Source organism: Garra rufa, chromosome 22 (assembly GCF_049309525.1).
Source record: "Garra rufa chromosome 22, GarRuf1.0, whole genome shotgun sequence".
NCBI classification, from domain to species: Eukaryota; Metazoa; Chordata; class Actinopteri; order Cypriniformes; family Cyprinidae; genus Garra; species Garra rufa.
In genome coordinates, this window is record NC_133382.1 from 23862407 (window position 1) to 23884137 (window position 21731).

Genomic DNA, 21731 nt, shown 5'->3' on the forward strand with positions numbered 1-21731 from the left:
TGCTAAATTGACCCTTATGACTGGTTTTGTGGTCCAGGGTTATATGTTTCTAAGCAGCTGGATCAGTTTTGCAAATTTTCACCATACTGAATTTAAACCACATGACCTTTCTCCAAAACCCCACCCTCCAAAGACATGTCATCCAACCCGATGTCAGCAAATCTGAATGTGCATAATGATTGACAGGCGGGTTTTCTGATTGGCTTGTTTTTTTGAGTAATGCTTTATAAGAATATTTCATCAAAAGCTGCTTGTTTTGTTAAGATGTCCACGTCAAAAGAAATTTACAAAAGTGATGTTATATCCATAGAAAGCACGTTAAATGTTAGTAAAGTGTCTACTTTTAAGGTTTCAAATAGGTTTTTGGAGAATAAAATGTCAAAATTTGGTTGAAATAATGTTACATTGTCATTCAGTGTAACAATATTTTATGTAAAAATTCAAACAAGATGCTTATTCTGACTTGTACATATTAAAATATATAAAAGAATAAGGGAGCATATTAAATTTTAATGTGTATTAAATGAGTAAAAAATTCTTACTGACAAATGGGCAAAACCTAGTGGCAAATTTAAAAAATGTAGAATTACAACTTATTAGTTTTTGGGGTGAAAGTAATTCATCTTTTAATATGTCATAAATGGATTTTTGGCAAGATTGTTACACTGAATGACATTTTAGTGGGTGTCTTCTGTAAATTAGGAAAAAATGTATATTTATTTTTCACTCAAACAGAAAAACAAAAATGCAATTCAATTAAACAGAAAACTTTTTTTTTTTTGGGGGGGGGGGGGGGACAACAATTTAAAGTAGTATTACACTTATTGTTTTCATGTTTAAACCCTTTTTCGTCCTTGACCCACATTATACTTAAGAAAAATAATTTATTATATTTATTATAAATCATTAAATGTCATTTTAATGTAATTTTAAGAATTAAAAATGTATTTGTAAATATAAACATTTATTATTTTTATGTTGAAATATATCTTTTCAATTTTATTTTCCTTGTATTTTGGGTCGTATTCCACAAAAAATGCTTACAGCTCCTTGAATCGATATGAACATTTTGTCATTAATTACTCACCCTCATGTCGTTCCAAACCTGTAAGAGTTCATCGAAAACCTCTCAGATTTCATCAGAAATATCTTAAGTTTTGTTCAGAAGATGAACAAACGTCTTACAGGTTTGGAACAACATGAGGGTGAGTAATTAATGACAGCATTTTCATTTTTGGGTGAACTATCCCTTTAAACACTTCCTATTTACGCCTTCTTTATCAATTATGCAATCTAAAATGTATTCCCTTTCCTCAGTTCATGACAAAGAGCCCCAGTAAGCGTCTGGGATGCGTGGTGACCCAGGGACTAGAGGAAGCCATCAAAATCCACCCATTCTTCAGAGAGATCGACTGGGTCTTACTAGATCAGAGGAAGATCAAGCCCCCCTTTAAACCTCGCATTGTAAGCAAACATGATTCTCACACACTGAATTAACCAATTTCTGTTGCTCAAAGGTTTTTGGTTTGATTCCTAAGAAAACACAAAATGTACTGTATATAAAATGCAATGCAGTGTAAGTCATTTTGGGTAAAAGCATCAAGTAAAACATTAAATGCTAATTTTGACGCATCACAATTCATAGATATTTTTTTCTCCAAAACACTTCAACACAGCACGCGCACATTGACTTTATCTCTCGTGTTCCTCTGTCTTTAGCGTCTGTGGTCTAGACTGAAAGTCGGATGCCACAACGGCACTTCTCAGCTTCTGCTTTCCCATGGTGGGGGGAAGGGCTGAGAGTGTTGTGTGTATGCGCGCGTGTGTATATGTACACAAGTGGGTGCTCTAGATGGAAAGGTCACAGAAAGGTTCAGAGAAAACGCGACCGCCACTTGCTCTCTTGCCCTCTGAGTAACTTTGAGCTGGCGTTCCATCACCACACTCTCTAAAGTGAACACATTTACATACGCACCTGTGGCTTTTAACTGAAAGTCTACACTGCTTCTTAGAACAGCAATGGTGACGAAATTTGAATCTTAAGCAATACAGATATTTGTTTGTATTACTGTTATAATAAAATGAAAATAAATGACAATTATGTCATTATTTACTTATGCTCATGTCATTTTAAACCTGTCTTTTTCAAACTTCATTTTAACAAATTAAGATATTTTTTATAAAGCCTAAGAGATTTCTGTCCTTCTATTGTAACTCTATTACACCAAAACTAGTTTATAAACCATGTCCATAAGAATCAAGCCGTTAAATCCAAGTCTACTAAGGGAACATGATTGATTTATATGATGAACTGATTTAAAGTTTACTTCCAGAACAAAAACTTACAGATTTACTTACCCCCTTGTTATCCAAGATGTTCATGTCTTTCTTTTATCAGTCGTAAAGAAGTTGTTTTCTAGAGGAAAACAATTTAGGATTTCTGTCCATGCAGTGGACTTCTATGGTGCCCCTGAGTTTGAACTTCCAAAATGCAGTTTAAACGCAGCTTCAAAGTGCTCTAAACAATCCCAGCCGAGGATAAGGGTCTTATCTAGCGAAACAATTAGTCATTTTCTAAAAAAAAAAAAAAGATGAGCATTTGAGGATAAAAAGTATATACATTTTTAGAAAATAACTTTTGAAAGTTCAAACTTGGGGGCACCATAGAAGTCCATTATATGGAGAAAAATCCTGAAATGTTTTCATCAAAAAACATTATTTCTTTATGACTGAAGAAAGAAAGACTTGAACATCTTGGATGACAAGGGGGTGAGTAAATTATCTGTAAATTTTTGTTCTGGAAGTGAACTTCTCCTTTAATATAGGTTTTTATTTACATTGAATATGGTAAATGGGAGCTCGAACATGCTTCTGCAAAAACCACTGAGGTTTTTATCACGTGTCAAGTAAGTATGGTTGATCTTTTGCATGAACCAATTAGGTTTTTTTCTCATGCATCTATCAAGTACGATTGAGCTTCTGCAAGAACCAGTGAGGTCTGTTCTTGCATGTCAAGCTTATACAGTTGAGCTTCCTCAAGAACCAATGAGGTTTGTTTGATCTCCTTATGAACTTTTTGAAGTGTTTTGATTTAAAGGATTAGATCACTTCCAGAATAAAAAATTCCTGATAATTTACTCACCCCCTATGTCATCCAAGACATAGTCTTTCTTTCTTTAGTCGAAGAGAAATTAAGGTTTTTGAGGAAAACATTCCAAGAATTTTCTTTATAGTGGATTTCAATGGGGATCAGTGGGTTGAAAGTCCAAATTGCAGTTTCAAAGGGCTCTACATGATCCCAGCTGAGAAATAAGGGTCTTATCTAGTGAAATGTTCATTCATTTTCTAAACAAATTAAAATGTATATACTTTTAACCACAAATGCTAATCTTGCACTAGCTCAACTTGGAAGAAAGTTAACGGCCTTTACAATGATGTTGGATGTTTTTAAAGTTGAAGGAGAAAATGAGATGTTGAGAGTGAGAGTTTTTCTACCTTACCTTTTTGAATTGGAGTACACAGACAAAGAACTAACGACGCGTGATCATTCTTGATTATGTAATGCGTGAAGTTGTAGAATCGCATCGCAGAGCATTTATGGTTGAAAGTATATAAATTGTATTTATTTTTTTAGAAAATGGATAATAATTTTGCTAGATAGGACCCTTATTTCTTGGCTGGAATCGTGTAGAGCCTTTTAAAGCTGCATTGAAACTGCAATTTGGACCTACAACCCACTGATCTTCATTGAAGTTCACCAAATGGAGAAAAATCCTGAAATGTTTTCCTCAAAAACCTTAATTTCTTTTTCTGAAGAAAGGAAGACACAAACATCTTGGATGACATGGGGGTGAGTAAATTGAGGACATTTGAAAGGGAACTAATGGACTTTCAATGGAGGATCAGAAATCTCTCAGGTCTAAAGTCTGGAACAACATGATGACATAATTTTCATTTTTTAATGGAACTATCCTTTTAAAGGTGAACCTCAGAAAACCTTCATAAAACCATGTATCTCTATCTCTCTTTTGCCATAGAAAACCAAGCGTGATGTGAATAACTTCGACCAGGACTTCACTCGCGAGGACCCCGTGCTGACGCCAGTAGACGAGGCCATCATCAAACAAATCAACCAGGATGAATTCAAGGGCTTCTCCTACTTTGGAGAGGAGGCTTTGTCTTAAAGCCTAACTTGGTGTCTGTCAGCTGAAATATATGTTAAACACACCCACAAACACTCGAAAACCCCCATCGCATCGCAATACATGAACACACACTCCACAGATGTTCTGAAGACGGGGCTCAGACCGGACTAGAGCAGAGCGGCCAGTCCCTGTGGTTCAATTCCCCTTTACTGCTGTTTTTGTTCTTTTATTTTCTCCAAATCTCCATAAAGAAAAACAAAAAAAAAACTACTGCATATGGATCTCATCACAGGCCTCAATATGTTTGACAACCAATCAGAAAACGAATGTTCTCCAGAGCCCAAGGAAGGAAGGGTCGGAACGCACTACCTTAAACCAAAATTGACGATACCAATGATTGTACTACAATTTCGGACACCCGTTGGGTTTCGTAATCCCTTGATGGAAAGATCTTGCCCTTGAGGATTTTGAGGATGATTGACACAATTGACATGTTGTGCTGTGCAGTTGCCTTTTTGTGTATTCAGGTGACATTTTGGGAGCAATTTTATAAAATATACAAAGACATTTGTAGTATATATGAATATATATATATTCCATCAGTGTTATGAAGGTCCATTTGGAATGATAACCTGCTGTATATGGGTTGTGTTACGAAGTGTCGGCCTGAGTAGGTGTGTGCATGACATGTATGTGTCCGTGTGCATGTGTTTGCATGAATGAGAGCGAGAGGCCCTTGCCCTCCTGAAGCTCTACGGTTGTTTTCATGTTGTTTTGCAATGGCTTTTCATTTGCGCTCGACTGTGCGCGCGTGCGTTTCACGTCCCGCCGCTATGCATAAGAAGGTATAGTCGTGGGCAGACGGACCAGTACCCGTAGTTGTCCGGCCGTTTTGTACAGAACGTAACATGTACATAGTATTTGCTCCAAAAGCCTGTGAAAGCTTCTTAGAGTAGGCAATTGTTTGCATGGTCTTGCAAATCGTGTCGTTATTGAGTAGCATCAGTTTATGGAAAGAAAAACTTGTTTTTGATATCTATGTGCAATACCCTGAACACATTTCCCCTAGTTCTTTTCCTTATTTTTGAATTTTACTGTTTCGGTTTCTCTCTGTGTGCTAAATTTTCTCGTGTTGCATAGGTTAGAGCTTCACCAAAGGCTATCTCGCTCTCTCTCTCGTGCTTCTCTCTGCCATTCTCATGTACATAGTTTGCTGAAGTACATAAGCTGTGGAATGTAGTGGAAAAATGTGTGAGCTCTTAATTTATTCAATATACATGTAGCTATGCCTCCCTTTTTGTGTCAGTAAGTCAATCGTTTCCTTTGCGTCTTTTTGTGTTGCTTTATTTCAGACAATTGAGCCTTGTTACACACCTGCGTAGATCTTTCAAACTATTCAGTCTTGTTTTCAAAAGTTTGTGAACCCCCATGTAGTTGAATCATTTACTTGTGCAATGTGGAAAAACTCTAAAGGAGAGGTGAAGTAAACGAAAAAAGGGTACATTTCAGGCGTACTAATTAAAACCTTCTGGAATGTGATGACTTTTGTTTTAGCAATTCAATGGCAATTTGAATAAGATGTGTTTTAGTGTTCTTTTAAAAAGTGGTTGCTGACTTTAAATGTTTATTTCTGAGTTTCTTTTCAACTTGTTTCATTGCTTTTTTTAAACGTGTCTGTGGGTTGATCACGGTAGCTAGGTCAATGTTGCCGATTGTCTTTGAAGCCTTTTCTCTCACAGGCACTTTTCCTGTCTGTCGCCCTCACTGTATCATGCCAAATGTCTCGTTCAGCTTTATTTCCTCTCGTTGTTTCCTTTTTAATTGTAAAGGAATGAACTTGATATATAGGACGCATCCTTCAAAGTCAAAACAGAGTAAATAAACTAAGAATTACCTCTTAAATTAAGTGCAAAGATTTCTCTGGCTGAATATTGAATATATTTGCGCATACAGTATTAAAATACATAAATGTTTCATATGTATGATAGTGCTGTATTATATACATCTGGTATTGGACTTTAGTTTTCTGTATGGTGAAGCTTCATGTGCACAGAGGTATTTCTTTTCTGGATACACTAGCGTTATCTCGTAAGCATTTTACTATGTGCCAAATGTACTGTCATCTAAAGGATGTGAATGTTTTGTTTAACCTATTAAACCCCAAGATGTATGAAAAATTGTGTTTTGGTGATATGTTGCAAGAGTATTATTTGCACATACACACACACACACCCATATTGAGGAAACAGAACATCAAGTTGCAAAAGTAAAATATGTGACTAGACATCCAACAGTGCAACAGGTGAGGGTTCTCTAAGGGTTTGGGGTCAACAAACCTCCTCACCTCACCAAAAACAATTACGTCAATGAGATGTTCTTGCTAATATAGTGAAACCAACATGCATGTGTGTGCATTATTGCAAATGAGCTTGATGTGAGCTGTAGTTCAACAGTCATTCAAAGAAAAAGCCTAAATGGAAATGTTTGATGTGTGCAGATGCAAACTTCTCCAAACATGTGGCTTTTTCTAACCATTCCGATAATGATAGAGACAAGTTTGGCAGTTTTCCATTAACTTACATGGTTTCTGAAGTTAGAAAAGGGTTAGAGGTTGTCACTAATGATTATTTTGATAATTGAGTAATCTATTTCTATAATCAATTTTTGTGGTAATAAAAATAGACCTAAGCAAACAATAGCCTTTAAAATTACTTCAAATACATACGTGACCCTGGACCACAAAACCAGTCTTAAGTAGCACGGGTATATTTGTAGCAATAGCCAAAAATACATTGTAGGGTGAATTAAGGGTGATTGGGACATTTTTTTAAATTTTGCGTTATGTAATCATTCTTGCAATGAATTAAAAACATCAGCCCAATGTATGATATATTTCTGTAACCCTACAGATGTTATCTATCCATTTGTGAAAGAAATATAATTATGTCAGAAGAGAAGGTGGTGTGACATACACTTTAGTATAAACTGAGCCAAAACATTTTTTTTTAGGAATGTTTGGGTGATTGGGACACAGGTTTTGGGTGATTGGGACATCATGTATTATCATTAATCTACACATATTTATTCCTCATGTTAGCTGTTTGATGTGTTATAGGCCAGAATTTCATTTGTTCTGTTCATAATTAAGACTCATTTCTCTTTTCGTAGTTTTTATTATTCAATTTATTAGTCAATATGACACAAATATGACCCCCCTAACCCCCCACATGAAAACTTTTATGTAAACCTTTGGGTGAACTGTCCCCTGGCTCATCCCCAAAAAACTGTTTGTCAAACACATTTAACTAAAGCAAAAATTGCCTTCAATCCATCAGACCAAAAACGTTTCACTAAAGAGAACACTCTTCAGATCCAAAATTCATGAAAACTTTTAAACCAACTTGGGTGAGCTAAAAACATTTTTTAGAACTTGTATCTCAGGTTTTCTCATGGGAAACCCTCTCTTGCTCAGACATTTGACTAGCTCTGCTAACTGGACCTCATCTTCTTGGGGAATGCGGGACTTGCTTCCAGCAATGTGCTTGTAGCCCTTTACAAGTCCTTTCACTCACCTCTGCAAAGTTGATTTTGGGATGTTCCACGCTCTGGCCAAAACCTTAACTTGGGTTTGTTCCCTGCCTCAACTTCCTCTCTATACTCTTCAATTGCCCCCTTCATTCTCTCTTCACTCCATTTGTTGTATTTTTTGTCTCTCCCTTTTGCTCTCTTCCTGTCTTACTGGTGCCATTCTAATCTGCAAATAGCTTAAATGAGCAACGCTGGTTAGGATTGTTATTTATGTTCAAGGCAAAACTTACTGTTAGATTTGGTGTGTTTATTAGGGCTAATTAGCACAGCTAGCTATTGCACAAACCTTTGATAGCAACATGAATACGGTGTACTACTGTAAGATTTTTGTGGTTGATTAGGGGTTGCACAAATGAGGAGGCATACAGAGCATACACAATGATTTTCTATATAAAGCTTAATCTTTTTCTTGATTAGAATAGCTTTTCCCAATCACCCAAAACTATGCTGTCCCATCCGGGTGGATGGGACAAAATAAAAACAACCTAATACTAAAAATGAAAACATGATATTAACAAACTTTTTACTGATTTTGTTGCAGTAGTACATCATATTCATGTTTCCATCCAAGGTTTCTGTAATATTTTAGATATAACAATTTTATTACCTTATTATGAAAACTAGTTAAAGCTTATGTCATTTTCCTCACCTCATGTTCTGCAGCATCAACTTCCTGTTTGAGGCTTGCCCCGCCCAGTGAGATGATGTCACACAAATGAGGGCATGCAATATTGATGAAATAGTCTCAAAGCAAGGACTTGGCCAAAAAAAAAACAGATATTTTCACTCATCAGGCAAAAAATTAAAATCTGTATGGCTATACTGTCCCATTCAACCTTATGTCCCAATCACCCTTAAAATTATCGATTTTTCTTTTATGCCAAAAATCATTAGGATATTAAGTAAAGATCATGTTCCATGAAGCTATTTTGTACATTTTCTACCATAAATATGTAAAAACTTGATTTTTGATTAATAATATGCATTGCTAAGAACTTCATTTGGACAAATATTAAGGCGATTTTCTCAATATTTAGATTTTTTTGCACCCTCAGATTCCAGGTTTTCAAATAGTTGTATCTCAGACAAACATTATCATATTTTAACAAACAATATATCAATGGAAAGCTTATTTACTCAGCTTTCAGTTGATGTAAGAACCTCAATTTCTACAAATTTACACTTATGACTGGTTTTGTGGTCCATGGTCACATATATAATAACAATGAGGTAATAATAATTGGTTAACATGAAGTCGCAAAAGCAAGTACTCATACGGTTTTATTAAACAACAACAGAGTTTGCACTTACGTCACGAGTTGGTCAGTTACCCGGGTGCGCGGCCACATTGGCGAGGCGATACTCGGATGTAAACAACAGCATGTTTAGGGTACTACTGAATACCTTGTTCTGCTAATTTATGCTGTCTAAACCACAGAAAAAAACTTGTGGAAGCTTCTAAATCATATAGAGAAGGACTTAGTAAGCAGGAAAGGGTGCAACATTTTGACAAACTAAAGTTACAAAGATACATACAAGCGGTATTAGGAAATTAACCTAATGTTTCACCTACCTGACTGGAAATGATAAGAACAAACACAAATGTTGTCAAGATTCTTGTCCTGGAAATTCTGGTTCAGTTTGGACAACCACAAACGCCTATTGTTTCTCTTTTTTCAGCCTTGGTCTAATACTAAAACGGTCTAATAATGCCTTTCATGGATTCTCGTCAGTGGAATGTGCCACTTTCGTCTTTTGCCGGTTACTGGACACAGGTAAAATGCAATCAAGTATTTTTATAAATCGAGTACTCGAATTGAATCGAGAAATCGTGACAGCAGTTAGAGGGGATCGATTACATGTTTGTTTAGGCATTGTATACTGGTAGAAGCGTCTTATTAAATGGGAATGGGTCCAAGTTAGAGTTGAACTAAAGTTAAATCTGTTCCAGTTAAGCTCTACTTCTGGAAAAGACGCTTTACTGTTATTTCTCCATGGCCGACGGTCATTTTTGTTTGTTTGTTCACGTACAGAGATTAAAATTCAGCCCTAGTTCATTTTGGATCCTTCACGTGATGTTTTGTATTATATGAGACACTGAAAGTGCACTTTTCACAGGCCAAGTGCGCACAGAACTCGCGGAGCGCGCGCGTGTGACGGGGTCGCGCGCTGAGAGGCAGGCGCGGGGGTGAAGAGCACCAATCAGTGCACTGTGCCGATAGCAAGCGCAGCTCAGTAGCGGCGCTCACGAGCTCTTTACCAGCGTCCGGTCAGTCGGTGTCACTCTGGAGAGGTAGTGCGATCCTCGGCAGTGTTCTGAGACTGCACTAAATGCTCCGGTCATTACTGGAAATGTCATGAGCATGGACGTTACGGAGGAGAAGTAACTAAATAAAGCATTTGTGAGAAAATACACGTTTAAACTTTTTTTTTATTATTCGGAAAAGTTAAGTGAATTCATTATACGCAAGACAATTGTCCTCAGCATAGGCGCATCATGACAGCCGAGAGAGAGAAAAAAAGGTAAGACGCAGGAAACTTTTTATTACTGCGTGGATTCTCAGTTATGTGTTTTCTTGAATTGTTTACCTAGGTTTGAAATTCTAAGGTGAGATTTGACATATTGCGCAATGACACAGGCACCAGAGCGGAGCAAACTGCGGTTTTAACTGCTGTTAACCTGAGGCACATTATCGCATTAAAAGTTTCATAGTCTTACAGTTGTTGTATTTGAACTGATATGTTTTAGATTTATTCCTTTTTGTTAATAACATTTATCCTATAATCTCCCCTCGCAATTTTAGTTTCCCAAGACTTTGATATTGGAGAGGTGTGCGCGGACCCTATTTTTGGCTTGGTCTTGGTAATGGACTCATACAAATGACTTGAAACGTTATTAAATGTCATCGCCAGAGTTCAATCGCTACTAAGTAATAATAACAAACCTCAATGCATCTCATTATAAAACGAATGGATTCAAAATAATTATTCTGTTCAATATTTATTTATGATATATGCTACAAGACAAAACAAAAAAGCAGCCACTCTTGATTCAAAAAGTTGGACCCACGGAGACTCTCAGACTGAGAAAAAAATTGCGCAATGGAGTCTGACGATAAATAACTAGCAACCTGTTGAATACAAACATTACTGTAAAATATTCCTCAACGTTTCTTTGTTTTCATCAATTTAACATGTCACTTTTTCTTTGTTTTATGAGATTTGAGCTCAGTTTTCTTTTTCATCAGTTAAATTAAAAGTGAACTTGTGTGCATTAAACTAACATTTTTTACTTAAAAATTAAGTAATTAAGCAAATAAACTACATTTTATCACTTTTTCTATCTATCTATCTATCTATCTATCTATCTATCTATCTATCTATCTATCTATCTATCTATCTATCTATCTATCTAATTGTTTTACAGTTGCCTCAGATATTCATATTTATTTCATCATTATGGCAGTTTTATATTTTCTCTACCCTAGGTAGTAACTAAGTAAAAAAAACGTTTATATATTAACAGTTTAAAAGCCATTATTGTCTTTTTTCTGTTGCAATACATTAAAAACTGTTTAAATTGCAAAATAAACATGAAGTAAACATTATTTTAAAAGTATTTTTTAGCCTGTAATCAAAGTATTTCATTTAATTTATTTGTCAGTTTGATCTGGACTATTACTAAAACCTCATAAAATATAATTATCTTTATTAGGACTTGAATAATAAAATGATATAATTGATATTTTTCTTGAAAACCTTGCAATATTTATAATTTTTACAATTTCTATATATCATGTAAATAACATGTAAAAGATTTATCTTTGACATGATTTACCTTTCACATGGCATGCTGCCATTTTATACCAAGACACTTGACCTTAGTATGTTCCCTTTGATGGATGACTTTCTAAAGTTAGATATTGCCAGATACTGGCAACATTTTGATTTGGTGGTAAAATAAACCAGCACTGGCTCTCTGGTGCCTAAGGCACATTGAAGAGGAGTTAAATGTTCCTCTGTGTGGTTCTCGGGGGCTTGTTAACGGGAACGTAATGTTCCAATTGAAACTGAGCTTATCAGATCAGGGTTCAACTCTTTTTCTTTTTTTTATTTGTAATGCGTGAACAGGCCATTATGTTTCCCTGCTCTGGTTACTTTCATCACTTCATTCAATTCTTATCTCTTATCTGGTTTGTTTAACTTGCTCTCCAAGTGTTTCATTAGCACTGTGATGTCTTTTGTAATTAGTGCTAGTCGGGTAATGTAATCATTTAACGGTGCTGTTTTAATGACATCAATCTATATGCAATATGACTATTCTGACACTCTGGGTTTAGTTATGTTATTCTGTTTAACACTGAATCGTTCACTGGATTATTCGTTGGGAAACTAAAGGTTGACCATTTCTTTGAGGTTAGGGAAAATAGGATTATCTGTAGTGAATGGGCGCTCTGTACAGTCTGACTCTTGGCTCTCGGTGAACTCTGGCCTAATCTGGTTGAGAGGGGAGATGCAGAGAGAGATAGAGGGAGGAATGGGTTCACATCGGCCTGCTAATCACATGATCTGCTCCCTTTGACAGCTTTTGCTTTGGTTGTGCGTGATGACGCCTGAGGCAGTAGGTGATAGGTACAGCAGTCTCGCCATTGTGTTTGCTAGGTCGTTATGTGCGCTTTAGGAATCGTGACAGCTCTGTTTCACGCAAATCTCCCTTGAGATCTCTCGCTGAAATACAGACTATCCTCCTGTTGAGAGGCTGACTGACACTTTTAATGTAAAGAACACTACAGGTGGGAGGGGCTACATAGCATATTTTGTTTCAGCAATGCCACGAAAGATGAAAAGAGAGGACAAAGAAGTGAAAATGGCCAGCAGGCCTCTGTCTTCGGGCTACCTTGACCTGCAGCGCATTTCTAATTCAGAAGTTGTTTAGCCAGCTAATGTCGAAAGCGTTTGCAGTGTAGCTGGGGGTTGAGGTCAGCAGCTGGACTGTGTGGGAACAGAACTCAGTAGCCTAGGGCAGAGGACATAACTCCCCATCATTTGAAGGATTGAATCCAGCCAGAATGCGGTCAAAGGGTTTGTAAAAACTACAACTGTGAAGAGAGATAAACCTCATGCTCAGCTCACATTCAAGGGTTATTCAGGCAGTGTAGAGCTGGATTGTGTTACTGAAAAAAATAAGCTAGGAGCTCATGCATTGGGTGATGGTTACTGATTCCAGCTGGCTTTGAAAGAAGTGTTTTCTTTATGGTTCATAACAAAACCACTGGAATGATCAGATGTGTATTTTTTTGTTATTATAAATCAAGTCTAACAAGCTACATATGATATGCATAATGCTGATGGACTTTTTAGGCATTTTAACCCTGATTATGCAACAAGTAGATTACACTGATATGCCAGTGGATGGCCACAAGTGACGGTCTTTGTCGTTGAATCATTCACACACCACTTATTTATTCAGGAAGAAAGCTAGTAGCATATAACAGTTATATGAGTCGTTGAATTGCTTGCTTAACTGATTAGTTTAAAATACCGCTCTGTTTAGAGTGAAACTCCAAAATGGTGGGGGGTTTTAAAGAGTTTTGATCTCGAAAATGTAAGTTAATCAGTATTAACTTAGTTTATTGAACTTGCTCTTGCTTGTGTGATATTGCTTAAAGGTATAGTTAACTCAAAAATGAAAATTCTGTCAATTTCTTACCCTCATGTTGTTCCAAACCCATAAAACCTTCATTCATCTTTAGAACACAAATTAAGATATTTTTTGATGAAATCAGAGAGCTTTCTGACTCTGGATAGACAGCAAAGCAACGTTCAAGGCCCAGAAAGGTAGTAAGGACATAGTAACAATAGTCTAGTAATTCTAGTAGAATTTAGCGGTTCAACCATAATGTTATCTGTGTGCAAAGAAAACAAAAATAATGACTTTATTCAACAATTTCTTCTCTACTGTGTCTTTGACACAGATTTATGACGCATTACTGTCTAAGCAGGGTCAGAAAACTCTCAGATTTCATCAAAAATATCTTAATTTGTGTTCCAAAGATGAACAAAGGTATTATGGGCTTGGAACAACATGACAGTGAGAAATTAATGACAGAATTTCTATTTTTGAGCGAACTATCCCTTTAATTATTATATATATTTGCACTGTTCTGAAATGTGAGCGAAGCAGAGAAACTGTAAGACACTGATAGACATAACTAGAGATCTTTGAAAACAGCATAAACCCTGAACCATTGAATTTCTTGGTCACCTTTTTCATGTAATCAAACACAGGTGATCCACCTGGTTTCTCTGGCATAAAAATTTTACATTTGTTTCTACATTTGTTTATTATGTTGTCTGGTGGGTTCATGTTTTTTTGTGCATGTCAGACTTTCTAAGGGAACAATGTGCAGTGTTGAAATGCAACGAAATGTTTCATTATTCAAATTTTGCAGTCAGCAGTTTTGATCAGCCATTTCCTGTGAGAAGAATCCATAGTTATTATTACAATGACAAATTTTTTGTCAAAATGGGGCTAATGGGAGGGCAAAAAAGAGGCATGTTGTGGTTGCCAAATATGCAGCTGTATAATAGAAGGCTGATTATCGCATTCCTGCACCCCCGCACCACGCTACACACATTTTACAAACACTCCCAGAGCCGGGCTGACCTGAGCCGGGGAATAGGGGACCCACACTGGGAGGCTGCTACTGGAATTACAATGCTAAATCCTGGTCTCAGCATCGGCCTCCCGCTGGAACGTAGCGCTGCACACGGGCCACCTGTGTTGGTGTTAGTGAGTTATAATATGTGACGCATTAGAGAGCACTTGTGGTGTTTTTGCCGACGTACAGCGCTGTGTGGCTTGGTTTGTTGTGAGGGTGGCACAGTGAACTGTGGCATACCACATTTAGAGGCCATAGAGAGTTCACTTCTCTCTGCCACACACTCTTTCACACACTGGCAAGCCACAGACCACAGAAATCTTTGACCTGGCAAGATAAAGCGTTCTGTCTGGATAGATAAATGACAGAATATTTTTGATGTGCTTTCACTCTCTTAAATTTTCATTTTTTTGGGTGACTGATCACTTTAACCTGTACAGTTATTTATAAAATGCTATATGGAATAATTATTAAAAGTATATGTATATAACTGTTCCTGGATTGTCAGATTATACTGTATAGCATGTACTAACAAGATCAGGATAGATGTCTACATGAGCCCGGCCCTGTGACCTGACCTGACCTGGCACAAATTTACTGATATTTAATTTATCAGTGTCAATTTTTAAGACCAAACCATTTTTGGTTCTGCAGTGACTCAGTTTTTTTTTTTATTTCCTTTGCGAGTGAGTAAACCTAGATTAAAACCTTGATGCACAGATTCTCACAGGTGTGGTTTTGCAATGCTTTTGCTTTGACTCAGTGACGAAGTTTGTGCTTGTGCACAAGAAGTATTCTTAACGTAAAACTACACATGAGAGTGAAAAATGTTCGCATTGTGTTCAAGTTTGAACTTTGACATATGAATTTGCCAAGTTGATCAGTAAAAAAGCTGTTTGGATTGGAAAGGTATGCCTCTGTGTGCAGTGCCTTGTTTTTCATTAATAGACAACAGACTTTCTTTGCCTGCAAATTTGACCAGCCAAAAGACAACAAGTTAAACCAAAGTTAAAGCTTATTATTTTATTGTCCTTTCTATATGTGACCCTGGACCTCAAAACCAATCTTGAGTAGCACAGGTATATTTGTAGCAATAGCCAAAAAATATATTGTATGGGTCAAAATTATACATTTATCTTTTATGCCAAATCATAAGGAAATTAAGTAAAGATCATGTTCCAAAAGATATTTTGTAAGTTTCCTACCACAGATATATCAAAAGTTTTTGCACCCTTCAGATTCCAGGCTGTCAAAAAGTTGTATCTCTGCAAAATATTATCATATCCTAACAAAATGGAAAGCTTATTTATTCAGCTTTCAGATGATCTATAATTCTCAATTTAAAAAATAGACCTTTACGATTGGTTTTGTGGTCCAGGGTCACATATTAAAATGTATTCAGTACAATAATGTACAAGTACTGTATGTGAGTATATATATATATATACAACATTGGCTGCACTCATATCTAAGATGACGCTTAGCCTATAGGCTATGGCCTTGTTTTCATCAACCTCCTCTGTTTTCCAGGCATCCTTCAGAAAGGCGCAAGGAAAAGTCCCGTGATGCAGCACGCTGCAGGCGCAGTAAAGAGACAGAAGTGTTCTATGAGTTGGCCCATCAGCTGCCGTTACCCCACAGCATCAGCTCACACCTGGACAAAGCCTCCATCATGAGACTGGCTATCAGCTTCCTGCGCACACGCAAACTCTTCAACTCAGGTATGAAGCATAAAGCTAAAAAAAAGTCCATTAAGTGGAGCTATAACTCTAATGCTTTGTGACATTTTAAAATAACATACCATCTGCACTACACCTAAACCTACACGATAGTATGAACAAAAGTGAATGTGACGTAAAAACGCAGTCGCAAGCATGTCGTTTTAGCTTGTTTTTTGATCTCTCATCTTTCAGCTCTTTAATTGTAAGTCATGTTTTTCACAAGATTCTGCATCCTAAGTCCAATTCCGTCCCGACTGAGCTACTGAGCAAGCTGAGCAAGCAAACAAACTGAGCTGTCAAGAAAGCGAAATATATGTAGCTGTAATCATAACTGTGTATGAAAACTATTACAAGTGCTTGCTGTTTTACCGCCTCAAGTGTTCATTTCTGTTGGAAACTGCAGTGATATGTATTTATTGGTTCGTATTATGCATCTTGCGTTTTGTTTTCATCATGAGATCAGGTAGCCTACAGTTTTCATCAGATTGCCCCCAAGTTTGGGTCAGATCATTTAGATCATATTGGCTTGTTTTTGCCCAGTTTGCCCAGTCTGGTATCCTATATAAAAACTATAGGAAATGTTTCGTCACAATGGTAGCTGGTTTACAAATTCACACAAACTTTTTGTCTATATTATTGCCACATATACATTACTGTTCAAAAGTTTGGGGTTTCAAATAACCTTTGTTTAGATGTAATTAATTCCCATAATGGCAAAGCTAAGTTTTCAGCAGCCATTACAGTCTTAATTGTCACATGATCCTTCAGAAATCATTCTAATATGTTGATACGGTGCTTAAGAAACCTTTCTTATTATTATCAACGCTTGTTGTGATGCTGAATATTTTTGTAAAAACCATGATACTTTTTTTATGATTCTTTGATGAACAGAGCTGGGTGGTAACTGATTACATTTGATCTGGATTACGTAATCAGATTCTAAAAATGAAGTACTTGTAATCTTGTAATAATTTGATAAATGATTTGGGTCAAAAGTAATCTAAAAGTAATCCAAAAAGTAGTCTGATTATATTACCTTATGTAATCTAATGGATGTAACAAAAAATTTTGTTGTGTAATTTGGAATGAGTAACGGATTACATTTTGTAAGTAATCTATCCAGCTCTGATGATTAATAGAGAGTTCAAAAGAACAACATTTATTTAAAATGGAAATCTTTTGTAACATTTTAAAGGCCTTTACTGTCACTTTTGACTGATTTATAGCACCTTTACTGACTCCAAACTTTTAAACGTTAGTATCGAAATCTTTAGAAATAATGTTGTTTTATACTAAAAATGCTAAATTGTTTCAGGTTAGTCTGTGGCAATTATAATTAGCTTTACCTAAACACGGTAGAGGTCTGCGGTGTGTCCTCATTTCTACAGCTAAGTGAACATGTTTATGTGTCAGTGAATTTGGGCTGGGTAGGTCCATGAGATGTCCTGTAGTCCTCAATATACAATAAGAAATGCAGGAAGACAGACAAAGAGCAGTGCGCATTGTTTCCAGACTCCATTCCTGACGCACATACATGTGTACAGTATGTGCATGTCTCTGAAAGAGAGCGAGAGAGAGCATCAAACAATGAAAAGGGAAGAGATGGAATCTGGTGATGAAAATGTGTGTGGGTGATGTGGAAGTGGGTGGGGGAAGATCGATGGACGTGGAGAAACAGGGAAAGAGGGAGATGATGAGGTGTGGGGGTAATTAGGGGCTGCTAGTGGTATTGTTTTCTGTGAATTATGATTTCTTCTCACACTCTTTTCTTAGCCACAACATGCTCTGCGCTGGCGCCATGTGGGCCTGTCTGTGATATTCGGTGTGTTGTATGTGTTCTGTGTCATGCTTGACCTTTGATAGGACCTGAGATTACAAAACCAGAAGCTGATAGGTGTTAAATTGTTTTTTACACAGATTCTCATCTGTACCAAAAGTATGACCTCTGACATTTTGAACTTACCTCAGAGGAGTCATTGGTTAATCATTGGGTACGTCCTATAATATCCTGAATTTCCAGTAAACGTCCTTCTGGAGATATCTTTGAACCCTTTTTAGTCATTATCAAATGGCCCAAAACAGATAAACCAAAGAGGTCTCCTGTTAAAACGAAAAAACAGTTAACAGTTTAACAGTTAATTTTTTTTGAAAATGGAGACTTGTACTCAAATCTCTTGCTTCTTGAGTCTCATTTTAAAATGGTTGTTTTCAACAGAAAGTCCCATAAAGAAGAGTCCTATAAACAGGGTCAAGTGTTTTTATTCTAATTTAATATATGTGACCCTGGACCACAAAACCAGTCTTAAGGAGCACGGATATATTTGTAGCAATAGCCAAAAATGGTATGGGTCAAAATTATAAATTTTTCTAGGATTAATATTAGGATATTAATCCTAGAATGTTTCATGAACATATTTTGTAAATTTCCTACTGTAAATATATCAAAACTTAATTTTTAGTTAGTAATATGCATTGTTAAGAACTTCATCTGGACAAATTTAAAGGCAATATTTTTTATTTTTTTTGCACCCTCAGATTCTAGATTTTCAAATTTTCAAGTTGTATCTCAGTCAAATGTTGTCCTATCCTAACAAACCATACATCAATGGAAAGCTTAAAAATAATAAACAATTGACCATTATGACTGGTTTTGTGGTGCAGGGTCACATATTTTAAAATTTAATTTACTGTGGAATGGCAAAGCCAGCAGCCATTCATCATCCTTCAGAAATATGATTATAAAAAAAAGCACTTATACAAAAATATTTTTTTGTTATCATCAGTGTAGAAAACAGTTGTGCTGCTTAATATTTTAGTGTAAACCATGATACCATTTGGATAATTATTAAATTTTAAAAGCATTTATTTCAAATATTTCAAATATTTTGTAACATTATGTTGTTACTGTCACTTTTGCTAAATTAAATGCATCCTCCTCTAGTGAAAAAAAAAAGTATTTGAAATACATTTATTTTGTGCTAAGTATACTACAAATACATTTACATATTTATGTAAACAAATAACTTAATAGAAATACCATGAAACTGTACTTTTTGTATACTAAACTGGTATACTTAAAGTCTTCTAAATTGAAAAAAATAATAATTTTGAGCTTAATGCACTTTAATTGTGCAGAAGTAGTGCTGAAGTCCAACTAAACATATACTTAAGTATATTTAGTTGTGCTTAAGTGGAACTATCACAAGTATACTTCAGGTAAACTTTAAAAAACTACTAAAGTACTAAAAAAAGTATTTGCTTATTACCTTATTAATAGCAACTTTAAAAAAACATTTCAGGCATAATATTAAGAAATGTGCATTGTGCAATGAAGAAATACTACAATATGAATGAGTAAATATGTTAATGGATTTTAAATACATATATTTTAAATAAATTATGGCAATTTTTTAATAGGGTCGTCTTATAAAACTATTAATTTCTTAAAAAAAACCACAGACTTCAATCTTTTGAACATAGCTTATGACCATTTTTATTTCTCCTAAGGATCTTTAGGAGAAACTTCTGAGCCAAAGTTGATAGCTGAAACATAACTTCCTGAGACATGAAAGAGCCGTCGTAGAGCAGGCTGTCAGAGAACATTGTTTACGGCCAGAAAAGGGCTAAATCATTCTAATAGAGATGGACAGAGAATGGCAGAAAATTGCAAGTTCTAGGGTTTGGCTGAAAGCCAGAGGAGTAAGACATCACAGTGAGGTATTAATAGCAGCAGGACGAATGCTGTGGGTTTTGAGGTGGGAGCGCAGACATGGACCACCTGCTGACACCCAAAACGCACAATGCTGATGTCTGAGCGGTGGGTCAAAGCCTCAACGCACGGGCCCTTATTGCCTGATCTGAATGAGCAGGGGAGGAGGCCCTTATCTGCAGGGAAGCAGACTCAAAACTCACAGCATGGAGCCTCGCTTTAATTATTTTCTCAAGTTGTTGATGCTTTTCATGGCATTGTGTACCTCAAACATCCTGTCTTTGCTGATCAGCTCAATGGCTTGTTTTTATTCCATGTTGGTATGTGAATTTAATTTGATAAATAAGTTTAACTGTTTACTTTTAGCTACAGGATATGAGTCTATGTTTGTGTAATGATTGTGCCTTTACTTTGGGTTTGAGTTACCAAAACTTTGAAACATACTAAGTTGTCTTGTCTTTTGTCCCAGGCCGCACAGTCCAACAAACTCGGTCGCAGGATGACAGCCAGATGGACAGTTTATATCTGAAGTCTCTGGAAGGCTTTGTCGCTGTGGTAACTTCAGATGGGGACATAATATTCCTTTCAGAAAACGTCAGTAAATTTATGGGCCTTACGCAGGTGAGCCTCACCTCATTTCCTTTATTCTTTAAGGATAATTACAGGGAGAAGACATAAAAGTCTTCTGTTACTGCATTTGTATTGGCTGAGCATTCAACTTTACTTTCCCTCACAAAATGTTATCAGGTAGAACTGACAGGCCACAGCATCTTTGACTTCACGCATCCCTGCGATCATGAAGAAATCCGAGAGAATCTCAGCGCCAAATCAGGTGAGCGTCAGCTCAGAGCAATTTTTCCCAGAAGTATGTTGATACAATATTTTTTAGTTGGATGTACGGTATACATTGTTGCCTTCAACAACAAAATGGCAGAATCCCCCAGTCCTCTTTATCTCTGGATGTAATTTGCCATGGAGATGTCCTTATCTGAGAGCACTTATCACAGTCAGGATGTTACATTTTGTACATTCTTCTAGTGGTTCCTGTGAGTCCCCAACATTTTTTTTAACCTAGCCTCACCCTATAGACCACAGACCAGCCTGTAGTCCCTTCTGTAAAGAATTGTGAAATATAACCTTGCAATTGTCAGTTCTAAAGTCAGAATTGCACGAGACAAACTTGTAATTCTCATTTTTTTCAGAATTGTGAGACATAAACTCGCAGTTGCAAGTTATAAAGTCAGAATTGCGAAATAAAAACTCATAATTCTGACTTTTTTTCTCTCCAAATGCGAATTTGTATCTTGCAATTATGAGTTTTTTTCTTGCAATTGCTACTTTATACCTCACAATTCTGACTTTTTTTCTCAGAATTGTGTGATACAAAGTAGCATTTCTGACTTTTTTCTCAGAATTGTGAAATATAAACTCGCAATTGTGAGTTATAATGTCAGAATTGCTTTTTTCTGACTTTTCTCGCAAATGCAGATTTGTTTCTTGCAATTCTGACTTTTTTTTCCCCGCAATTGCTAGTTTATATCTCTTAATTCTGACTTTTTCTCAAAATTGTGATATAAACTCACAGTTGGAAGTTATAAAGTCAGAATTGCTTTTTTTCTGACTTTTCTCGCAAATGCGGATTCGTATCTCTCAATTCATACTTTTTTTTTTCTCGCAGTTGCGAGTTTATATCTCGCAATTTGGACTTTTTTCCACACAATTTATTCTCTTTCCACACACTTTATTCTCAGAATTGTGAGATTTAAACTCGTAATTGGAAGTTAGAAAGTCCAATTTTGAGGGAGGAAAAATGTTCTCAGAATTGCTAGTTTATGTTGCGTTTTATAAAGTCAGAGTTGCAAGATATAAACTCGCAATTCTGAGAAAAGTCACAATTGCAAGATGA

General features: G+C 36.2%; 2 protein-coding genes across 3 annotated transcripts in view; both read left to right on the top strand.

The window, feature by feature from the left end:
• The window catches only part of prkcea (protein kinase C, epsilon a), an 82041-nt gene extending 75719 nt beyond the window's left edge, over positions 1 to 6322 (top strand). The window contains exons 14-15 of the mRNA XM_073828994.1: positions 1318 to 1464; positions 4038 to 6322. Of these exons, the coding sequence (XP_073685095.1) occupies positions 1318 to 1464; positions 4038 to 4184 (294 nt within the window). The 3' untranslated portion in view covers positions 4185 to 6322. The remainder of the gene's footprint in view (positions 1 to 1317; positions 1465 to 4037) is intronic.
• A 3651-nt stretch (positions 6323 to 9973) lies between these two features.
• epas1a (endothelial PAS domain protein 1a) overlaps positions 9974 to 21731 on the top strand; it is a 31068-nt gene continuing 19310 nt past the window's right edge. The window contains exons 1-4 of one of the 2 annotated variants that reach the window (XM_073828221.1): positions 9974 to 10256; positions 15926 to 16116; positions 20295 to 20446; positions 20573 to 20657. In XM_073828221.1, coding sequence (XP_073684322.1) covers positions 10231 to 10256; positions 15926 to 16116; positions 20295 to 20446; positions 20573 to 20657 — 454 coding nt within the window. In that variant the 5' untranslated portion in view covers positions 9974 to 10230. The remainder of the gene's footprint in view (positions 10257 to 15925; positions 16117 to 20294; positions 20447 to 20572; positions 20658 to 21731) is intronic. The other variant, XM_073828222.1, reaches the window with a different exon arrangement.